This window comes from Penicillium cosmopolitanum, assembly GCF_028827165.1.
Source record: "Penicillium cosmopolitanum strain IBT 29677 chromosome Unknown utg000005l:1.0-4006212.0:1.0-4009387.0, whole genome shotgun sequence".
Taxonomy (NCBI): domain Eukaryota; kingdom Fungi; phylum Ascomycota; class Eurotiomycetes; order Eurotiales; family Aspergillaceae; genus Penicillium; species Penicillium cosmopolitanum.
In genome coordinates, this window is record NW_026622675.1 from 2,823,213 (window position 1) to 2,845,894 (window position 22,682).

At 51.8% G+C, this 22,682-nt stretch overlaps 6 protein-coding genes across 6 annotated transcripts; 1 reads left to right on the forward strand and 5 right to left on the reverse strand.

Annotated features, from left to right (window-relative positions):
* Positions 1-666: 666 nt before the first annotated feature.
* On the reverse strand, positions 667-2,424 carry coaT (acetyl-CoA hydrolase ACH1; the record flags this gene model as incomplete). The annotated part of the gene is made up of 4 exons (XM_056628704.1): positions 667-1,250; positions 1,297-1,861; positions 1,953-2,193; positions 2,282-2,424. 4 exons carry the CDS (start codon positions 2,422-2,424, stop codon positions 667-669), a joined length of 1,533 nt encoding a protein of 510 aa, XP_056491438.1.
* A 1,876-nt stretch (positions 2,425-4,300) lies between these two features.
* N7509_004068 (transcriptional regulator SIN3) lies at positions 4,301-9,869 on the reverse strand (the record flags this gene model as incomplete). The annotated part of the gene is made up of 7 exons (XM_056628705.1): positions 4,301-5,236; positions 5,315-7,903; positions 7,958-8,636; positions 8,694-9,142; positions 9,180-9,520; positions 9,629-9,693; positions 9,766-9,869. The coding sequence occupies 7 exons, from the start codon at positions 9,867-9,869 to the stop codon at positions 4,301-4,303; spliced, it is 5,163 nt and encodes a 1,720-aa protein (XP_056491439.1).
* A 1,121-nt stretch (positions 9,870-10,990) lies between these two features.
* Positions 10,991-12,877, reverse strand: N7509_004069 (protein phosphatase 2A regulatory subunit CDC55; the record flags this gene model as incomplete). Its single annotated transcript, XM_056628706.1, is given in 8 exon segments — positions 10,991-11,014; positions 11,072-11,528; positions 11,545-11,635; positions 11,720-12,080; positions 12,169-12,363; positions 12,474-12,571; positions 12,636-12,676; positions 12,834-12,877. 8 exon segments carry the CDS (start codon positions 12,875-12,877, stop codon positions 10,991-10,993), a joined length of 1,311 nt encoding a protein of 436 aa, XP_056491440.1.
* Positions 12,878-14,359: 1,482 nt separating this feature from the next.
* N7509_004070 (uncharacterized protein) lies at positions 14,360-15,670 on the forward strand (the record flags this gene model as incomplete). Its single annotated transcript, XM_056628707.1, has 1 exon — positions 14,360-15,670. One exon carries the CDS (start codon positions 14,360-14,362, stop codon positions 15,668-15,670), a length of 1,311 nt encoding a protein of 436 aa, XP_056491441.1.
* A 1,631-nt stretch (positions 15,671-17,301) lies between these two features.
* On the reverse strand, positions 17,302-19,319 carry osm1 (putative fumarate reductase Osm1; the record flags this gene model as incomplete). Its single annotated transcript, XM_056628708.1, has 3 exons — positions 17,302-17,399; positions 17,467-19,215; positions 19,283-19,319. 3 exons carry the CDS (start codon positions 19,317-19,319, stop codon positions 17,302-17,304), a joined length of 1,884 nt encoding a protein of 627 aa, XP_056491442.1.
* Positions 19,320-20,645: 1,326 nt separating this feature from the next.
* On the reverse strand, positions 20,646-22,552 carry N7509_004072 (aldehyde dehydrogenase; the record flags this gene model as incomplete). Its single annotated transcript, XM_056628709.1, has 4 exons — positions 20,646-20,812; positions 20,962-21,433; positions 21,572-21,965; positions 22,092-22,552. 4 exons carry the CDS (start codon positions 22,550-22,552, stop codon positions 20,646-20,648), a joined length of 1,494 nt encoding a protein of 497 aa, XP_056491443.1.
* Positions 22,553-22,682: the final 130 nt, after the last annotated feature.

A 22,682-nucleotide genomic window follows, 5' to 3' on the forward strand; every position in this document is an offset into this window, starting at 1 on the left:
ACCTTTCTTCGACGCTGAGTACTGGAACGATTATGATCAATTTGTTTGGGAGTGATATCTTGGAGACATTATGATTCCAAGATTTTTTAGCCAGTCCATTTTATATGATGGCTTCTTTGTTGAAAACTTGAGTATCACTTTTGTTTCGCGGTTTTTGTTTGTTTGATTGGATCGATAGCTTGGAGTTTTGGGTTGGAATTTATTTTTCTTGTTCTACATTTACATCAAATTACACAAATAAAAAACTTGATATTAGATACTACTTTATCTGAGAAAAGAAAAAAGAAAAAATCTCCTCCAATTTGAAGTTGTGCGTGTCCTTGCAGCTCCGAGTTAGCTCAGACCCACAATTCATTTAGCTGACGCCCTTCACAACGAAGTTCGATATCCAGATACACACGCCAATCACGGACCCCTGGTAAAGCATTATTATATAGCCTCTCACTGGGTCATGCTACAAATAGTGCAATACTTAATTCCGACATCCACATATGCTAAACTGGAGCCAGCTCAATTCTTAGTAGTTAATAGGTAACACAACAAGAAGACAAAAGAATGATGTAAATATGTCAATTTAAAGATATTTTAAATAAAAACCGCTATGATTATATACATTCCTCCCAAAGCCAGTATCCAATATTCCCTAGCCACTCCAGAGCTGACATTTTACTCCCAAGAATCAATCTTCATAGTACCCTTCTCCTGCAAATTCTTATGCATCTTAAATGCCTCAAAAAGCAGATGCGGCTCATGACCCATTCCCTTCCGGAGACACTCAAACTCAGCACGGTCAAGATAATCCGTCAAAATAGGATAATAATCCGGATGCGAGCATTTCTTAATAATAACCCTCGCACGCTCCCGAGGCGACAAACCCCGAACATCCGCAAGACCCTGCTCCGTAACAATAACATCAAGATCATGCTCGGTCTGATCAATGTGCGTAGCGAACGGCACAATACAGCTCACACCGGTAGGATCAACCTTGCTAGGCCGGGTCGACGGAGTGTGCATAATACTATACTTCGAATTGCGCAGGAAATCGGCCGAACCACCGAGACCATTTAGCATGCGCGATCCCATTACGCAGGTGCTGTTGGCGTGGGCGTAGATGTCGACTTCGACGGGGGTGTTCATGCCGATGACGCCCAGGCGACGAATGATTTCGGGGGAGTTGGAGACTTGCTGCGAGCGGAGGAGGAGCTTTCCTGCGTACTTTTCCCAGTTATCGTAGAACCGCTTGAAACCGTCTGGTGAGAAGCGGATTGAGGTTGCAGTGGCGAAGTCTCAGGTTGCCGCTGTCGAATAGGTCGAGGAAGGAGTCTTGTAGGACTTCGGTCCAGACTTTCAGGTTGCTGAAGTTTGCGCCGCCCTTGCTGAGACCGCCGACGACGGCGTTGGCGATGTTTCCGATGCCGGATTGGATGGGGAGGAGGTTGGGTGGGAGACGGCCGTGGTGGACTTCGTGTTTGAGGAATTCGATCAGATTGGCTGCGATGGCTTGCGAGCCTTCGTCTTCGGGTGCATTGGGCTGTGTCTGGTCCGGGTAGTTGGATTCGACGACCGCGACGACCTTCTCCGGGTCGACGGGGATGTAGGAGGTACCGATGCGGTCCTCGGGGGCCATGATGAGGTACGGCTTGCGTCCGGGGGGTAGGTCCGAGCCGACAATATCGTGCAGGCCCTCGAAGGAAGGGCTGGATGTGTTCACCTCGATAATCACCTTGTCGGCCATTTGCACCAATTCCGGTGATGCACCCACCGAGGCACCGGGGATGATCCCGCCATTCTCTGTGATGGCGGAGGCCTCAATGACGGCCACGTCGATTTTATTCTTTGGCTTGTCGAGAGTATAATAGCCCTAAAAGGTGGAGAGAAATGATTAGCGTCGATCTTGGGACGATCGCTCTCCGCGGCGGGAAATCCCGAGATGCGCTGAGGGCAGCACTTACATAGACCAAATCCGAGGGAAACATGCTCAGATGCTTATCGAAGAATTTAATCTGGCCATTGTTGATGCCCTTTGCGATTTCCTTTCCGACCTGGTGCGGGCTTCGCCGCTCGATCATGTTGAGGCGAGCCCAGCGGTTCTCCGTCTCTGCGCCTGAGGAGGCGCCCACAAAGAGATTATATTTTAGTTGGCCTTGTAGGTTGTTCTTTTCAACGTGGTCTGCCAGAGCTGTCGGGACCATCCTGAATAGTTGTTTGTTGGTTAGCGATTGCCGTACCAATTGTCATACTGTGTCACGCGGAGATGAAGACGATATTGAAACCAACGTACTTGGGATATCCCACACCGGTGAAGCCGGACCAGCCGATATACGAGCCATGGGGGAAGAGATCGATCAGATCCTCAGCTTTAGCAAGCTTGTTGAGATAAGAGGGCCGTCGGACACGGCTCTTCAGGAGGGCCGAAGCAGCCATTGTGAGAGTGGAAGAGGGGAGAGTGTCTAGAACAATATGGGGAAGGAGAAAAAAGAAGAAAAGGCCGGGGCGACTGGACTTAAAATAGTCTTTGGGAGGCAACCCCACAAAGTGAAATACAATTGAAATTATGGGAAAGTATGGAAATGGAAATGGAAATGGAGGAGTAACGGCTAGTCGGTCCCGGGAGAAGGGAAGACTGGATGATCTACGGCTAACCCTAGTTACACTACAGATCTTTATAGATCTGGTCTGATTCAAATGCCAACATCCATCTTTCTAACTTCTTAAATTATCATCATGATGAATTTTGCCCCCTGTCCTCTCCTCTGTACTTTCTACTCCTATTCCCCTATTCAATGTCATGACCTCACATCCTCATCCGGCGAAAGTAATCCTGACATCATCTCGGTCATCCCTCGGACACCCTCGGCATTTTCTCGCACTCCCAATAATCCACAATATCTCCCTAAAATTCCCTAAAATCCCCCTCAATTCGCCAAATATCACCGAAATGCACCTCTCAACCACCCCAGATTCCGTAAATAACTCGCCAGAGTCCCTATTAGGCTACATGCATAGCCCATCACCATCAAGATCTATTCGATCTAGTACAGTATACGAGTAGTACTACCTGTCAATCATGCAGGACAGCAGGCCCACCGCATCCGTCTCCGCCGGCCCGACGGGTCCCTCGCCCCCTCTCAGTTTACGTCTCGGAGTGTATCGGCTATTACAGCTCGGGCACACGGAGTCTTGGAAGTCAGTTACTTAACATATAGCCGAACAAGGGCCGAGAATACGCCAGGACGTCTTGGCTACTGAGAATATGGGGTACGAGTAGTGATCTGCTAGCACTTCCAATTGGTCTATGTACATAATTCAGGGGAATGGTGCCAAGCTGCCCTTCCCTTTGCGGGTCATTCGCAAGTACAGTAGATCATCTCAGATCAGATCCGAATCAAATCGAATCCACCGGTTCACTGTTCCTGTTCATGTTCCTAGCCGCGCGGAGATCTCGCCTGTTCTGCTCTAGATAGATATGGCTACTCGGCAGCCGGGTGGTTTGATCGTCAGACTAACCAACTACGGAGTGCGGGATAAGAACTTGAACCCTAATAGTCTTGCCTGAATAGAGAGGTAGATGGATTGATTGTGAATTTTACGGGAAAGATGAAGATAGCTCGTAACTAGAGGAGGATAGAATGATGCGGTGGTACCTAACTAAATACTGGCACTATACCACGTCCTCGGGGTAGTTATAAGGTACAGGGTAGAAGTATCTTATCATGGAAGCTTATTAGTCTTCCATATTTAGTGTTTCGTAAATTCAAAAGACAAAGGGCTAATAGGCTAATAGAAATAGCAACACCATTTCAATTCTATCTGTTCATTCAAAAAGAAAGAATACAACCCGTGGACGTCACTGGATAAGGGTGTAAAGGAGTAGTATAGGTACAATCAAGCAGATCCAATTCTAAAAGACTCGAACTAGAAAATAAAGAAAATAAACCACTAGCCTAGCTAGCATCAGACTTCATCGCGCAATTTCCTCATGAATATTGAATGTTTAATAAAAACCATATTTCAGGTATAAGATAGGGTAAAGACGCCGTGCCCTTCGCAAATGAAATAACAAAACATAAAAGAAAAGAAAAGAAAAACACAGAAAGGAAGTAAGAAGAAGAAGAAAATACATGCAAAAACAACTTTCCATCCCAATCCGATCCAGCCCAGCCCAATTCAACCAAGCAATCAATCAATCAATCAATCAGACAACCGCACATACATTCCTGAAAATACATCGCTATCGCATCGCTATTTCCATTCAAGCTTACACTCGCACTCGGCTCAGGCTTGATTAGTAGTCTCAGACTCAAGACTCGGTCCAAGGCTCTGCGGTCTCAGCAGGGGCGACAGCAGCGTTGCCGTCACCATCACCATTAGCGACTGGTTCAGCGTCCGCCATCTCTGTATCTGCCTGTTCAGGTTCGGTTTTCTGCTCCTCGGCTGGTTTCTCATCGTCCGCTTTGCTTTCTCCTTCGCCTTCCTCCTCCCTCTGTTCGGGAACAGGGATAGAGGCGGTTTCAGGGGCAGTGGCTTCATTTTCAACCGGGGTGTCAGCAGGGGCCGCGGAACCGGCAGCATCAGTCGCAGTCGCAGTATCCGCATCCTTATTCTCCGTCGCAGTCTCCGTCGCAGCAGCAGTCCCAGTCATAGGACTAAGACTAGGACTACCACCCCCACCAGCCTTGACAAGACTCCCATTCAACCAGTCACGGAATCTGAGATTCGACTCATCAACCTTATCCTTACTAAGCCCCTTAGCCCAGTTCGGATTATTAACAAACTTCTCCACAAAGCGATCATGTCTCTTCTCCTTAAGAGCAGCGACATCCTTAACCATCTCCTCCCTCTTAACCCTAATCTGAGCCTTCGCAGCCTCCGGATCCGAAAGCGCGATAACGTCCTTATCCGGCACGGGCGCATTCGAGCGCCAGAACCAGTCGTGTGTGGGCGGTTGGTAGAGGATTGTGTAATTGTTGGCGCAGATGCGGATTACTAGGCCGTCGTAGTGTTGGAGGCGGCGGTAGAAACGGTCGTATTCTTCGTCTTCGTCGAGTTTGCCGGGTAAGTTGCGTTTTAGGAAGGGGATGCGCATTTCGGAGAATTTGATTCCCTCTGTTGGGTCGCGCATTGAGTAGGCTGTTACGTAGTAGGACCAGCGGGCTTCTGGGCTGAGGTCTTCGCGGTTTAGCGTTGATTCTTCGGTTGTCATTACTTGGATTGTGAGGTGGCGGTCGGAGGGGAACTGTGTGAGATTTTGTTGTTAGTTATTGTTTTCATTTCCTTTGTAGTAGAAGAGGGAGGACAGCTGAGGCAGACTTACAAAGGTCACGCGGTAGATATCGCCCTCCTTGATTAATCGCTCGACCTGCTTGCGATACTGAATCTCCTGATGATGAGTCGTCTCATCCTTCTCGCGCTCCTTGAAGAACAAGTTCGCAATATCAGAGCTGCGATCCCGAGAATCACCAGTAAAGATCGACGCCACGAATTTGGTAATCGACGAGAAGATACGTTCCAGATTGTACATCAAGAACCCACTCTGCATGTAGAAACGGCGCAGAGTCTCCTCAAGATGAACCTGGTCGATATCCCCGCGAATAACTTCCTCGCACATGCGGACAATCTGCTTATAGAGGTTGGCCTTCGGCTCAACGTCGTAGAAGAAATCTCCGGGGAATCGATCAATCAGGCAGAGATCATTGGCTGGCTTTGGCAAGAGGCCGCGGCGGACTTGCTCATGGGCTTCACCTTCTTGTTCCTTGATTCGCTGCAGGCGCGAGTAAAGGATCTCGAATGTGCGCAGGAAGCAGAGGATGTTGAGGTTGCAGTACATATGGTGCACGGTCTTCTTGTACTTCTCGTTCAGAGTGTACTCGCGCTCCAGGTTGAAGTTACCCTGGCCAGGGTGCTCCATCCATTTCAGTTCTGCCACGTCAAATGCCTCCTCGGGTTCGGATGCGGGAGCGGATGCGGCGCGGACATCAGGTGTCGCAAGCTGGGTAGGTGCTGGCGCTGGCACTGATGCTGGTGTTGGCACTGCTGCTGGAGCGGCAGCCCCATCTTCCTTGTTTTGGTTACTGCCCTTCTCGCCCTTCTGCTTGAGAGTCTCACGCAGGAGATCCAGCTTCTGCGTGTTAACAACCCTGCGGCTGGCGTTGGAGGTATCATCTGCGCCGAAGTTCTCCTCCAGCTCTTCGGCCGGCGTAGCAGCGATGGAAAGTTCATCCATATAATCGTGGAAGGTCTCCCGATCGAGGCCAAAGAAGATAGGAACAAAGTCCTTGACAAAGTTTATCAACCTGGACGGCTCAGCGCCAAAGCCGGAAGTGCTGCGGTCAATGAACATGCAAAGGAGATGGGTGGTATCCAGGAGAACATCAATATCGTCGAATTGCAGCTCAGCCTGGAATTTCTTCGTGGGAAGACCACTCTTTATGCGACTTTGCGTTTCTTCGAATTTGCCTTGCAAGTCCTGCTGGATGTTCTTCGCGATGAAAAGCTTCTTGTCCGTCTGTCGGGTGGCAATCGCCTGGTGATCCAGACTACGCCAGTACGCTCTCTGCATCTGCTCGCGCCAGACCTTATCCCATTCCCGTTGGCAGGCTTTCCACTCTTCCAGCTTCTGCTTCAGGCGGAAGAGTACGATTGGCAGAACCTGGCAAGGACGCTCAAACATATCGCGGATGATCTTCTCACCACGCTGGCGGTCGTAGACCTTCTTAATGACGCGCTGATAGATAGCCTCACTCTGCCCACCAAGACCAGGGGGCAGCTTGAAGTTGGCGCGTTCAGCGTCAGACATGTGCAAAAATTGCTGGCAGATCGGTTCAATGAGCTGAATCGTCCGCGTGCAAGCTTCGATGTGATGATCATAATCGTGACGATCCTCTTCGATGCGGTGCAGAGCGTCTTCATATTGGTTCTTCCGGTGAGCAACGAAGCCAGAGTCCTCGGATGCCCAAGTAGGATGCGAAGCCCAGTCGTCGTTCAACACTTCAAAGCACAACTGATCGCGACCACTGCAGGCCTTTTGTCTCTCGCGCTTAGGCAGCAGACGATAACTAGGTCCCAAGGATCGGCAGTGCGCAAGGTTGACGACACCGGCTTCGTTCTTAGGCTTAGGGTCAATGGTCTTGTCTTCAGGCTCTTCAACGTTCATGAAACGCTTGAACCAGTTCATGAGCTCCGCGTTGGAACCAATAAAGCCTTCAGCCCTCTTGACCAGAATGAACCGATCAATAAGGTCATTGGTGTAGAGATTGCACAGTTTCAGGAAGTCACTGAAAGTCTGCTTGTTCGCAATGAACTTCTTGACGCGGTCGAAGAAAGCAATCTCCTCTTGACTGGGAGTAGCCAAAGAACTAGGCGGAACTGGCTCTGGGAGCGCGGGAATCAAGGTGGGAGAAACGTTCGGGATATCCGCACCAGATGGCTTCCCATGGTGGAACTTGGGTCGCTTGCTGCCGTTGGCGAACTGAGCCGGCTGGCCACGCATCTGAGACTCTGGGATCCGAGCTTCCGCACCAGCAGGGCCTGATACAGAGCCACCGCCCATGCCAGGTCCGCCTCTCCGCTTCTTGCTATCCTTGGCAGAATCTTGCGGTTTGAAGTGGCCCATGGGAGGCAAGTTCTTCGCATCTCGGTTCGCAGCTTGGGACATGGCCATAGGATCACCCCGCATATTACTGACAGGAATGCTCTCCTCGGCGGCACGCGCCGCGGCCTGCTGTTTGGCGTGGGCCGCAGATTCAGGAAGGAACTGCTTGAAGTCTTCCAAAAGGTCGGGAGCAGTGTTGAACAGTTGGGTAACCTGTGCGTAAACATCCTGGATGGGCTTGGACTCCCGTTGATAAGTCTGCAGAATCTCAAGGAACTGCTTGTAGATCTCTGGTGCGCTGGAGAAACGGTTCTGAATTCATAGTTAGTTGTGTTCAAAAGTTGGCTACCAGGACAAGAAGCATACCTTTATCTTGTTCACGTAACTGATGGCATGGTTGAATTCAACGGGTCCACGCTTATTGAGATCCGCAACGCCACCCTGAAGCATGCCACCAACGCCAGCCAGGCTGTTCATCGGTTGTGTCAAACTGGCATTGGGACCAGCGCCAGAGGTGGGCATCATGCCGGGTCTCCCCAGGGCAGACGCGGCAGAGGCAGCGCCTTGCAGCTGAGCAACACCACGGTGATCCTGCTGGTGGGACAGCGCCGCGGCACCCTGCTGCTCTTGAGTCTGATAGCCATAGTGAGGGTCTTGGCCAGGTCCTTGCGGCTCCTGGTATAGACTTGGTCCCATCATACGCGAGCCAGGAGAATATGAGCCTGGGTGGCCTTGTTGTTGACTCTGCGGCTGTTGAGCTTGCTGCCATCCCGGACGAGATTGCTCGTAGTAATCAGGACGTCCCGGACCACCGCTGGAGGGGCCGGTCTCGGTTATTGTGGTCGTCTCGAATGGGCGTCCTGCACGCGGCATACTCAGCGTATTTGTGCCAGATGGTGTGGTGACTCGAATAGCATCTGGGTTGTCTTCAGTTCCGCACTCGATTCGGTAGCCGGGTGGGAGGAAAGTATTGAAGCCCTGAATGAGAGCCGGATGGCCATTGAAGAGGGTAGAGACGCGTTGGATTACACCGGGAGTATCGATTCTGTTTGCAAAGTCAGTTCAGGTTCAATCATACTGCACAGAGAAAGCGAATACTTACGCCTGACTCTTAAAGTCCTTCATTATGTCCAAGAAGCGGTTGTAAACATCGGGCTGGTCGGAAAACCGCACCTTCACCTGATCCAAGTAGCTAAGGGCATCCTGCACCACGAACCCACTGTTAGCGCTCGGTTCTCCGAGAGATGCGGCGGGTCCAATCGGATGACTTGCATTGAGAATCGGCTGCTGGCCCTGGGCAAGAGCCGCTACACTTCCAGGGATTTGCTGTGCTTGCCCATTGTGACCCATGATGGGTGGCCCACCCGGATACTGCATGTACGACCGAGGGGTGCCTTCGCCGTGTTGCTGCATCTGCGGGCCGCCAAAGAGGCTGGCCGGACCGCCGGAAGGCTGTACGTTCCCTCCGGGTCCATTCTGCGGGTTGCTACCGAGGTTCGAAAGGAGGCCATTCGGGCCGTGGATAGAGTTGGGGACTTTCGACGCCACGGGCTGGTGGAGGGGGGATCGAGCCGGTGTGGCTCTGGACAGGGTGGTGTTCGCCGCGCTGGCGTTCCATCTGTTGGCGCTCCATCTGTTCGCGTTCGCGCTGGTCACGCTCTCGGTGGGCCATTTCTTCCTGGCGTTGGCGCTCGCGCTCCAAAATCTCGCGTTCCCTTGAGTCCCGTTCACGGTCACGGTTCAGCTGAGGGGATGCGTGCGACATGGCCTGGCCAATGCCGGGAAGAGAATGGCCCGAGCTGTGCGAAGGTCCAGAAGGATGCTGTCCGTAGGCTGGTTGTTGGTGTGGAGGAGCCCCGTGGCTTTGGCTCAGTTCTGCCAGTCCGGGGAGGGAGTGGCCACCTGACTGACCGGCGGGGTGGTAGGGACCTTTGAAGCGGCAAAGCCAAGTTAGTTGTCCATCCTCTTGTACACACCAGGGGTATGCGATCGATTGAGCGGTTTGTGGAAGAGAAAGGTGTGGGGAGAAATGCTAACCGGACGGAGGAGGAAGGACAGGTCCAGAGGGCTGCGACGCAGGGCCCTGTTGAGACGGATTTTGACTAAAAGAGTAGCAAGATGCAAGGTTAGCCGCTGACCATTTCCAATCGAGAACAACCATTGGGGGTTAATACCTGAAAGACCCTAAGGGCCGAGGTTGTTGGTTCATCTGGTCCATGCCAGGGTGCGACGGAGGCCCACCAGCGGGGGAGTGCCAGTTATCATTCCCAGAATTCATGATCTGGGCATGAGCCGAATGACGGCTATGAAAGAAGAGAGGTCGAACAAGGAGGGATTAGGAGTGAATGAGTTGAAGAGAGGGGGGAGAGGGGAGGGGGGAAGAGAAGATGTGTGGGTGGTGGAATGGGCTGGACGAGGGTGAGCTCCAGCAGCTTTTCGCGGTTGGCGTTTCGCAAAGGCTCGGAGTGGGATAAGTGGTGACGCTCGAGCAGCGCCTAGTCACAGCATGACCAGGCAGAAGTTGTCAAATAAAACAAACAGTAAATATACTCCGAGAGCAGAGCCAGCGATAGCAGACGAGGAGTGCGCGCGACCGATCGCGGCCTTCTCCAGTGGAGGCTTTCTTGACCGACTGCGGCTAGTCCCAATGGGGGGAGGCCCCGGATTGTCTTTAGTCCGGTCTGGCAGAACATTTTTGTACAGGGGTAAGGTAAACTAGCGGGCGGTCAGCACAAATAAACACCCAGTGTATCGTCACAGCTCCGTACGACGGGAAGCAAACATTCCTTCCGCCTTCGTCATCGCCCGCAAAGTCGGGCAGAAAATCCCGAGGATCAACCGGAAAATCTGGAGAGGCTGGCTGAGTGTACGAATTAGGGGAAATTGGGAGCTGAGAGATGAATTTTTATTTTAAGCTTCATAAGTAAGGACAGGAAAGGAGTGGTTTGAGGAACTTGACATGTTTGCCCCAACTAAGTGTAGCTACATACAAGATACTCCTATAATCATTACTACCATGGGGTATGCCCAACACAACAAGATCGATCATAATACGCCCCAACCGAGCTTAACATTCTCTCTATCATGAATCACTCCGTACAACGCCTGCAGGTTCAAGGGAGGGGGTGGTGGGAATTGTTCGGGGGACACTTCGGGGGACACTTCGAAACAGGTGGAGGAAGTGGTGCAAGGCAGGTGTGCAAGGTGTGAGTGCAAGTCCTGAATTATGAAACCTGTGGCTTTGCTGCTATGGCATTATTTGCGTTTCTGTTCTTTTCTTATTTGCTCTTTTTTTTCGTTCGTTTTGGGTGCGTCCTTGTTCTCTCAAACACCAGTCCTCCACCCAGTCACCGAATTCGAATTCCTCCCAAGATGCGCCTATCCATGATGTGTATGGCCTCACAGAGCAGAGAAGACGAATAGCTAGAGACGTAAGGTTAGCAATAAGAAAGGTAGAGATCTGATCATAGAGAAACTCACGTTGTTCGTAGCCGCAATCGCAATGCTATCCTCGAAGGGATGCCAGCTCATATGCAGGATCTTCTTGTTGAAATCGATCTGATCGGCATCGGTCTCCTTCTTCATTCGGCTGCCCGGACCCGCGGGGCTGCCGGACCTCGAGCCGGCCTTCTTTCCATTGCCCTTGTTCATCGGGGTCGGTACGCCAACCTTCTTTGCCTTGAAAGCCGACTTATCCGCCTGTAGAACAATCTCTGTCTCCTTCTCCTCCTCTGTCGGGTAGATCATGAAGTTGTTGTTATAGCTACCGGTCATGACATTCTCGGCATCACCCGAGAAGACGACCTCGAACTTGTCAAAGATGCTGTCGTTTTCATATGTGTCGCACAGGCGGGGGCGCAGGTGCTCGTGGATGGGGATGGTCTTAACCGGTTGGCGCTCCATGTTGACGTCCCAAATCTTCACGGTTAGATAGTCCCTGAGACACGATGTACCGGCCGTCGTGTGAGAATCGAACGTCGGAGATGGAGGAGATGATCTCGGAAAAGAAAGAGCGAGAGGATGCATCCTCTTCTTGTTCGAACTCTAAATAGAAAAAGAAAAAAAAAGGTTAGTTTCCTTGCTGAGCAAATCGGCGTAAATAATTGTTTGCTTCTTTGCAGTACATACGCTTCACATGTTCGTCACAGAGCGCTCGCTGGCGCATGTCGGCAAGCTTGATGGTACCCTTGGAGCTGGCGTACATGAACTGGTTGCAACTGACGGGGTGGAATTCAGCCGCGGTGATAACCTCAGTCAGCTCCTCCATGTTTGCGGGCTTGATATCCACAATGTTGAAGCTTTGGTCCTGGATGTTGAGGTTCCACAGGTTCACTCGCAAATCGTCACTGCTGATAAAGGTTTCGCCATCACTGTTCACGGAGATGCTATTTATATGGTACGCGTGAGCATTTGCGTAAGTTCTCCGTGGGACAGCAGCGACCACGGTATCATGGTGTGTCAATCGGGGCAGCTTCAATGCCGATGCGTCCTTGAAAGTCCCACGGGGGGCACGAGGAGAGACCGCCGATGGCGGGGGCCGGAGTCATCTCATTGGAAAGGTTGTTTTCAGCGACCACCTTTAGAGACTTATCAAACACCTTCCACAGCTTAATTGTCTTGTCGTTTGTGGAAAGGAGGAAGTGTGATGCATTCTGTCGCCGACACCATTTTATCTTGTTGATCTTCTCTTCAATCTCTAACGATTTGAGGTAGTCGAATTCGGGCTCGTGGGATTGAAATTCGGTATGGAACTTATACTCGCAGGTTTTTTTCTGAGCGGGGGAGAGAAAAATGTCCGTGTCAGTGATGGGGATTCTTTTTCATGGGGGTTTTTGCCCCCCATCCTTCTCTCTGATCCGAGTTGAGTGAGTTCTAGGCTTACCGTCTCGTTTCGCTCAAACAGAACCACACGTCCACCCTTGTCTCCCGTAGCCAGATAATTTCCAGTGTGATCGAATTCGACGGTTGAGATGATATCAGCTGGCGGGGAAGAGAGTCAGTCCAAGAGTTCTTTCTCGGAGGGCGAAAAAGAAGAGAATGGTACCTTCTGTGATATCCTCTACGTCGCCTTTATCTCCGAAGCATCTGCATCCCACGAGTCAGCCATAATTCACGGTATTCTGCCGATCCGCCGCTTCCACGAGGCATGATCGACCCATCAAAGTGCGCTCTGGGAGACGCCAACTGGGCGGCATCCGCACAACCCCACCGCGGTTCGTCCCCTTTGGACCGAAAGACTCACTGTGTGAACTTCCAGGTGGGTGAGCCTGGATCTCTGTCTACCATCTTTTCGTTCTAAGATCGCCCGTGATCGCGACGGATGGGCGAAGACCGATGCAAGGTTGGAGACGGTGAAGAAAGAAAAGCCGTTGCGCCCGGAATAATTTTTCTTCGGCACGGCGAGCTCTATTGCAGGCGGGGAAAGCGACAATCAGAGCGATGGAAACGACGGAGGGTCGACGACGAAAAATCAGATCGGTCGGCGAGCGATGGTCAATGGTTGTAGGGCGAGCTGGAGGGGGTGGGTGGAGGAATCGGGTTGGATAGGACGGAGCGAGGGGTTCGATGGCGGGATCGCGGGAGAGAGAGAGGGCGGAAGCGAACCCACGAAGAACCGAAGGGGAGAAGGTCTCACGAGAGGCCAAAGGAAAACCAAGATGGATGGGGGGTGGTGGTGGGGGTTGAGATAGGAGGAGGTAGTTGGAGGGGGAGAGAGGAGGGGAAGCAAACGAGCCGTGGATGTTGGGTGGGCCCGAAGCAGAGCTTGAGCAGCGGTGGGAGGGAGTGGTGGTGGGCAGCAGCTGAGGGCAGAGGCAGCACTGGATACGAGGAAGTACTAGTATAGCAGATAGCAGAATAGCATAGCAGATACTGCTATGCTATTCTGCTATGCTATCTAGTCATGTCTGTGAGTAGTCTAGTCCTAGTAGTTCATACTGTAATACTAGAGCACTGCCAGAGAATACTCTACTCTACTACTACCGATCCTGACATCAACCATTTACACAGTGCAACATCGGGTGGGGCATGAGTAGACACACTATCGCAGTGGCTATAGTATATACTCTAACAGTATATTATATAGATAAATATAAGAGGCACATCTACTAGTACTAGTATAGTATATGTATATATCTCATTTTTACCTCGACTATCGAGCTCTTAATACTCTAGTTCTAGTATACTAGACTGCCCAGCCTCTGTCGTCATCTAGGCAGACACAACCAGTAGTAGTAGTAGGGGGGGCCCTAGGTAGTTAACCATTCCACTTTTACTTAAATACCTAGGTATGCATGAAGTCTCGACAGGATCCACCTGGTAAAATTGAAAAGTGCCCAGGTGCCAGCCTGAGTGCTTCAACTTGAAGTTGTATATCCACACTTACCGCGGCAATTGACCCCCAATATATAGTAGAACAGCCGGGGAGTATATAAGATGACACAAGTTCAATCCAACAATACTAGTATGATGTAATTTACTAATATTATGCCTAGAGTTGACCTCTGAATTACTACTATGCTGATTGATTAAATATGGCATTTAATTTAGAATACTACCAGTACCTATGGTAGTCACACCTCTGCTATTACTAGTACCCATCCATCCGGCCTTCACATGTTCAAGTTCCTACTTTGTCCGCTCTAAACCACCCACCTTCCACTCCTTCACTCCAATGCCTCTGACCTTTACCCACTGGCACTGAAAGGTCCTTCCCTCTCAAATAACAGCCAATTCCTCAAATAACAATCCTCCATCCACTTCACCGCCATGACCGACCCGAACATGCGGGGTACACCGCCAGCCCGCCAGCCCGACTCCAAGGCCGCACCAACCTCAACCTCAAGCTCAAGCTCAACCCCAAATCCAAGCACAGGCCCAAGCAAAAGTGCCAACACTAGCAACAATGCAAGCACTCCCTCCCAACCCTCCCTCGCATCCCGCATCCAATCCTCCGCCACAGGCCTCGCCCGCTCCGCCCTAACAGGACCAAGCGACTACGCGCAAACCCTCAACACAGCAACACAAGGCAAAGCCGCAAGCTCTTCTTCAGCCTTGGCCTCAATATCAGCCTCTGGTTCTGGCTCAAGCTACGCCGCAAATCCAAACAACCATGTCCCCTACTCATCCTCCTCCGCACAACCCCAACAACAAACACCCGCACCAACCTTCCGCAACACCACCACCAACCAACCAGGCGCATTCTCAATCCCAAACATAACCGAAGAAGAATTCCAACGCGTCTACACCGATATCGGGACCTATGGCCGAGCATACTACGATTCAGAGACAGGCACCGGCACAATCACAGGCATTGACACCAACACCAACGCCGAGACCGATGTACACAAATCAAACCTCACCGCAACCTCAAGCCAAAACGAATCCGACCACGAACCCCTCCAATCAAACAAAGGCCCCTGGAAAGGAAAACACAGACTCCAAGACCCAGTCCAACTAGAATACACCACAGCCTGGGAACGCGCTAGTCCACACACTTTCACCACAGAACCTCTGGAACAAAATACATACACGCCCGTCTCAACAGACGGTGACGCAGTCTCAGCGCTTCTCTCAGATCCATCTTTCGACGCAGCTGGATACGACGAGGACGATAACTTGAATTATAACGTCGATCTCGACCTTGAGGCGGACTTGGCGCCTCTTTCGGATGAGGAGGTTAAGATGTTGGAGTCTTTTCGTCGGGATATGGGCATTGGCATTGGGATGGGTTCTGGATCTGGATTCGACAACAGAAAAATCCCACAAGGTTCCGTCCCATTGTCCTCGGTTAGTCTAGTTCCTGACATCGACGCATTTCTAAACGAGCACGACCCCGGAGCCAGAACCGGAGCAGTCTCGCTTCGAGATAGAGTGCTGTCCGAATTACCGGGCTCGAATGAGTGGGTTGGTGTGCAGGAGCGGTATCATGATGAGGTTTGGGGTTATTTGAGGCCTGCGCTTGAGGCGGCGAGGGAGGAGATTGAGGAAAAGGAGAAGGGTGTTGAGGGGGAGGGGCATGATGGGGATGGGCCCGCTGTTAGGAGGTTGAAGATGATTTTGAAACATATGGGTGGGTAGTTAGTACATGAATACTATGTGTATATCTATTGTATTAGTACAGATGTTATGTTTAAGAAATCCTGCACGGTTGAGCTTGAATTCAAGTTGTATTACTAGGAGGTACTCGAAGTAACGTTATCCTACTCCCCAGACGAGACCTAAACATCAATCCTATACTCCATCTATCCCAACCTCATCCACAAGCCTACACCAAGCTCATCCTCAACCACATAAAATCGAATACCCACCTGTAAGCGCAAGTCTCGCAAATCCCACCGCTCATCATCACTATCATCGCTCCAATTAGGCTTCAATAGAGCCCAAGTCCGCGAGACGATCCGTTTGATGTTACGACAAGACGAAGACTGGACAAATGACAGTGAATCCAATGAGGAATCGTTTGACTGCTCCGTCCAGCCAATATTACCAATGCCCTAGAAGTCAACACGAATGCAAACCTCCACAGTCTCGGGCAATACACTCCCAATATCTAATCAAGTTCGACAGTCTCATCTCATCCCACAAGTAACGTCACCGGTACTTCAAACTTGCAAAGGTTGCGGAATCGCAGCAGAAAACCTCGCAGTTTCTCGCTTAACGACTGCTCACTCGCTTCTATAATATAACACCCAAGCGTGGGCGGGTATCTAGTCAAGTACTCAAGCCTTAGAGAGATTCGTGACTGAGTCTGCCACATAGTCCAATCCCAATCCCCGAATTATATCTTGTCCATCTTCAAGTTCCAAGGCAGTCTCTCGGCCCCATCCCCATCGGCAAGTGAGGCCTAGCTAATGGTCGACCTTGTCAAGATGAGGGTATATAATTGGTCTAGATTCCATCTTTCGGTCACTGATCGCTTTCGTCGCGCCTATATCCCGATCTTGCATTGCGTCTCCTAACCAGATAACTAGAGATTTCAGTGAGGGGAGATAAACAACGCTGTGAATTGATCGGGCTCTGTTCAGGACTGTTCGTGATAAATTGAGAACAAACACGTCGTGCGGGAACTGGTTCGTCCCATGAATGAGATTGTGTGGTAGAGGAGTGGAGTGGTTTGACTATGGGATGGAGTGGATTTCTCTCGATATGAGTGAGAGACGTAGGTGATTGTCACTGGTTAGATAATCTGCGATTGCTTTCCAGCAGTCGTAGGGTAATGTTGTACTGTGCATTGTGATTATTTGCAGCTTAGGACGGCGGGGGTACGAATACTACTAGTAACCTGGAACTCAGGCTGGACTGCCGAGGCTGATCGCTTCCCGAGGCGGCTGTCTTACCGTCACCCTTTATTACTAGTACTACGCTGTTGCTGAGTTCCTCGTAAGCATCAAGGACTACTGAACATACATTACGATAACGACAAGACAACGAGAACAAAAGAGAGGAAAAGAGCGGAGGCAAAACATCTCTAGATAATGCATTTAAAATATGTTACACGAAGAGAGAACCCTCGATCAAACGGGCCAGACTAACTAGACAAGACAAGACCAGACCAGCCAATACCAATTCAGTCAGTCATAGTCAGTCAGTAAGTCCAAGCACGCCATCGTATATCGTAAGAACATGGCAGAACATCGCATCGCAGAGAAGAACGGGGTATGAGAGCAAAAGATCAGGTTTTGTCAAGGAGGCACAGAGGGGTACTCCATCTACAGCTCCAGGCTGGGAGTTTGACCCTTGACGCGGCCGATGACGGTCTGGGCAGCGTACTTGGGGATAACCTCGTCGTCGTGGAGCATGGCGAATTCTGCGTAAATATCAGTTAGTGTATGTTCATAAAAGAAGCCAGGGGCCTAGGTAGGTGCTGGACTCACCCTCAGTAGCATCACGGCCCATAAAGTTGAACAGAGCGTTCGCACCGCCGGGGTGCTCGTCCAACCAGTTAGTCACATCTAGAACGATACCCTTAACGGCAATCCACAGGTCGTCCTTCTTGTTGTGCTTCGCAATCTCCTCCATAGTATACTCCTTCTCAGGGATCTGGAAGTTAGCCGGGTCAGACTTAGCCTGCTCAGCCGGGGCAGCGGCGGCGGCGGGGCCAGCGGCAGCAGCAGCAGGGGTAGCAGCCACAGTAGGCAAGCTACCACCGGAAGCGGCACCAGCCCACTCAACAGAGATCTTGCCGGGGGTATTGGGGTCAATGTGCAGAGAGATCTGGCCAAGACGTTGCTGGGCAGCAGAGGAGCCAGAGTTTATGACCTTCTGGAAGAGGTGCTGGGAAGCAGAGTCACCAGCGACACGACCGTAGACAACACAGCCGAGCAGCGAAGAACCGCCGAGACGGTTAGCGCCGTGAACACCGCCAGCCAATTCACCACAGGCATACAGGCCGGTGAAGGGCTCCTTCTCCGAGTTCAGAACCTCGGCGTGCTCGTTGATCTCGATACCGCCCATAGTGAAGTGCAGAACGGGCTCCATGGTCGCGACGTGGAACTCATCGTCCAGCTTGAAGGGCATGTTGTGGAAGAACTTCTTGTTCCAGGGGTCCTTCTTCTTGCCATCGGCGATGAGGTTGTACTCGTCGAAGGTCTTCTTGAGAGCGGCTTCGCCGCAGCCGATTTCCTCGACCAGTTGCTTGCCGGTCAGCTTGCGCATCAGACCACGGCCGGAGTAGTGGCGGGTGTGGAAGTCCAGCACATTGGAGGCCTTGCTGTTAAGCACGAGGCGGATGGGCCACTTGCCCTTCTCCTTCTCGATCCACATTTGGTTCGAGACGTAGTCACGGTGACCCAGTTCGTCGGAGAATCGCTCTCCGTCCTTGTTCAGCAGGAGACCACCCTCACCACGGAGGGCCTCGGCGGCCAGGAACTTGAACTTGGCACCTGGGTCCTTGGGGTCGACGAGACCGGTCGGGTGGACCTGGACCTTGTCCATGTCGATGCCGTTGGCACCGATCTCCATGAGCATCTTCTGTCCGTCACCGGTGGCGTGGGTGCCGTTGGTGGAGGAGAGACCGAAAGTATCGGGGCGGTGCTTCTTCAGTAGGGAGGTGTCGCTGAAATCAGCGGCGTAACCGCCAGTGGCGAGGACGACGACACCTTCGGCGACCTTGGTCTCGCCGTTGATGGTGTAGGTAACGCCGGTGACGTGGTTGCCGGACTTGTTGACGCTGGTGACGTTGGCCTTCTTGACGATTTGGACGCGGCCGGGCTCGGAGTCGGCGAGCTCTTCGAGGCGCTGCATCAGCGCGTAGGTGATGGCCATACCGGGGAATTTGGCATCGTGACCACGGTGAGTGCGGGGGTGGGTGTGACCGCCCAGTCGGGAGACGAGGGTGAGATCGAGGTTGAAGACATCCTGCAACCACTCGACGGCGGCGGCGGACTTGTAGGTCAGGACCTTGATGAGGTCGGGGCGGGCCTTGTCACGGGCGGACTTGAGAGTGTCCTCGTAGAATTGCTTGACGGTGTCGGGGATGCCGAGGTCGGTCTGGGTGCGGGTGAGGGCACCGTTGATGCCGGAGGTGGCCTTGGTAGAGTTACCACCGAAGAAGGCCTGCTTGTCCAGAACGATGACGTTGCCACCGTTCAGGTAGACGGTGTGGGCGGCACTGAGGCCGGAGACTGGAAAGTGTTAGAGAGGATGGAAGGGAAGGGCAAGCAGAGAGAGGGAGAGGGAGGGAGAACATACGACCACCACCGACCACAACGACTTGGGGTGCTGCCATGATGTGTGAAGTGAAGGGAGAATATGGGGGAAGATGGAGGAGAAGAGGGAGAGAGAAAAAAGGAGGAGGAAGTGAAAAGGGAAGAGGAACTCTTAAAGGGAACGAGGAAAGTCAACTCAGAAGCCGACGAAGAGAGGAGCTATCGGCCGAGGCACAAACGTGGGGGACGATGGGAGTCGATGGGATGGGCCCAGTTGTGGATCAACGACTGTGGATATTTCCGGGGAGTGTGAGTAATGAGGAATGCGAGACTGCTGGTTTGTGCTTGAAAGGGGGATCCATTCTGGGGAAGATAGTACTATCACATGGGAAGTTAGGGGGTTAGCTAGTATGATTACGGGGTACTCTTGATCAGATGTTGCAATGTTGCATAGTGTAGGACTACGGAGAGACATTCACATGCACATGTGAGCATAGGTATGGGTATACGAGTAGGTAGAGAGGAGGCATAGGTATAGGATAGATACAGTGGATAATACCTGGGCATAGTGGATAGCAGTAGATAGTGGATATACAGACACTCGTATGCATCTCTAGAATCCAAATTCAAAGCATTTCGGAATCAACATCTTCAGAGCAAAGGCAACCGGTAACTCGGTTGGGGTGAATTCCGTGAACCTCGGAAGTCAGTGGAGGCCGAGCTGCATTCGGTGTACTAGTGGGAGTACAAGGTGCTGTGCATTAGTGTACTACTATACTATACTGGGGGATATAGTCAACTATTTACACAATATACACTCTTATATATTATCTTATATACTACTTTATCCTCTATTCTATCCTCTATATTCTGCTCTGCATACTCTGTACTATCCTCCATGATCACATCTCGTTGCCACCACCGCTGAACTTTGGGTCTGCTGTGATTGGTGGAAGTTGCTGAGGTAATCCGGGGTCGGCTGATGATGTCATCCACCACGCATCCCCTTTGGGACAAGTCAATTGCCGACGGAATTCTCTCTTCCATCCCCATCGTTCTCATCATTTCCCGATCAATCGGGCCTCCTTCTGGCGAGAAATACTAAAAGGCCCATCTCGCCCCAGTTTCACTGGCCTGAACAGCTGCATCTCGGTCTCAATTGTTGCGGTCGGCCCGCACGCTGAAATCTCGGGGTAATGCATTCCGAAGGAGCTAGGTCATCTCGCCCGAGAGCCGATGTGCAGCCCTGGAGCGCAGAGTATATCACCGAGGACGGAGTAGAGGACGGAATACATTATATTCAAGTGGCCTGCTAATAACATGCTCACGGTGAAATGCGTATCGTGCTAGTTGGAATTACAGAACACACTCTGCTATACTATACTATACTATACTAACTACCACCACTAATCCATCCAAGTCACACTCTTCGTCGACAAAAACTCATTCAATCCCTCCTCCGCATTAAACCGTCCCCAACCACTATTCTTCACTCCACCATGCGGCAACACCGGCTCATCATGAATACTCATACTATTAATGTGGACCGCCCTGCACAAAGAAAAGAGGGGAACTCGTCAGCAAAAGCACAGCACTGCCAAAATTCCTCAAAGGGGCAAGTAACACGAGAAAAGGCAGGTAGGTAATGGGCTCAGCCCAGCCCAGCCCAGCCTGCCTTCTCCTCTCAAGAGTGAAAAAAGGAAATAAAACCAAAACTCTCACTCACCCAGATTGAATCCTCCTCGCCAAAGAAAACCCCCCCTCTAAGATCCTCTGTAAAAACCGAAGCCGAAAGCCCATACCCACTCCCATTCGCCAATCGAACCGCCTCCTCCTCACTATCGAATGTCATACAAGCCGCAACAGACGCAAATGCCTCTTCCTGCCACACGGGCATTTCCTCCCTCACTCCGCCCAGAATGGCTGGCGCCATGCGCACACCGCACCCGGCGGGTAAGCTCGCGTCTACGTCTGCGGGACTGGATCCTGAGATGAAGTGTGCGCCTGATGCGATTGCGTTGGAGACGAGGGTTTGTACGCGGGCTTTTGAGGCTGTGTTTACCAGGGTTGGTGGGAGGGTTGTTGGGTCTGGTGAGTCGGTGGTGGTGAGGGCTTTTTGGAGGGCGGTTATGAAGGTGTTGGCGATTGAGGTGTGGACTAGGATTCTGTCTGTTGCCATGCAGATTTGGCCGGACTAAACGGAGAAAGGAGGACGTAGTTAGTGGTATGTTCATAATCATCTGAGAACTCTTCTTCCCTTTGGCCCTTTCCTTTGGGTGCAGGGAGATAGAGAGAGGGAGAGCCTTCTTCGAGGTCAGGGTCGGGGACGAACATTCAAAAAAGCACCAGCCAAAACACCATTCACAGCAGTCTCCAAATCCGCATCCTGACACACAATCGAACTATTCTTTCCACCCAACTCCATAAGACAAGGCTTAAGATTCTGTCCGCAGGATCTAGCGATCTTGCGACCGACGGCCGTGCTGCCGGTGAAGTTAATCTTGCGGACCGCCGGGTGCTCGATCATGGCGTTGACGACGTCGGCGGCATCGGTTGGTTGGCAGGGTAGAATATTTAGACATCCGGCTGGGAGACCGGCGTCTTCGAAGGCGCGGCCAATGGCCCAGTAGCAGCGTGGGGTTAGTTCGGAGGATTTGAGGATTGTGGTGTTTCCTGCTGCGAGGGCGCAGGCGGCGCTGCGGATGCCGAAGACGTAGGGGGCGTTCCTTTGGGTTCCAAGTTTGTTAGTTGAAGTTGAAGTAGGAGGATTTGATGTGATGCGGCGCGGTGTGGTGTGGTGTGGGTTGAGGTGAGGTAAGATGTATAGATAGCTGCCGTGCAATTAAACTCACCAAGGAACAATCCCCAAAATCACGCCCATAGCCTCCTTAAAAACCATCGCCCTCTGCCCCTCCGCCTCAACAACAGGAACACTCCCACAGATAGAGGTAATACGTCCCGCAACATCGCGCAACATGCGAATAGCCAGCGGGACGACGAAACCCTGCGAAGCACCGACGTCAGCGCCCATCTCGGTGCGCATGTACTCGGCATTCTCCTCCAGGCGCTGCTCCAGGAGATCGGCCGCTTTGAGGAGGAGATCACGTCTGGCGGTGGGTTTGGTTTGGGACCAGGAGGGGAAGGCTGCGTCGGCTGCTTCGACGGCGCGGATGGCGTCTTGTGGGGTGGCGGAGGAGGAGGTCCAGCATTGTTTGTTGGTGTAGGGGCTGATTACGGGGAAGGTGGTTGGGGTGTGTTCTTCTTGGCCGTTGATAAGGAGGGGGATGTTGGTGGTGGTGGTGGTGGTGGTCATGGTGGATGGTTATGGGTATACCTAGGAGGTATCTATTTGATGGTGATAGGGGGAGAGGGGAGAGGGGAACTTGAAGAGATACTCCGAGTAGATGCAGCGAGCTGGAGCTTCAAGTTGGAGATCTGGATGA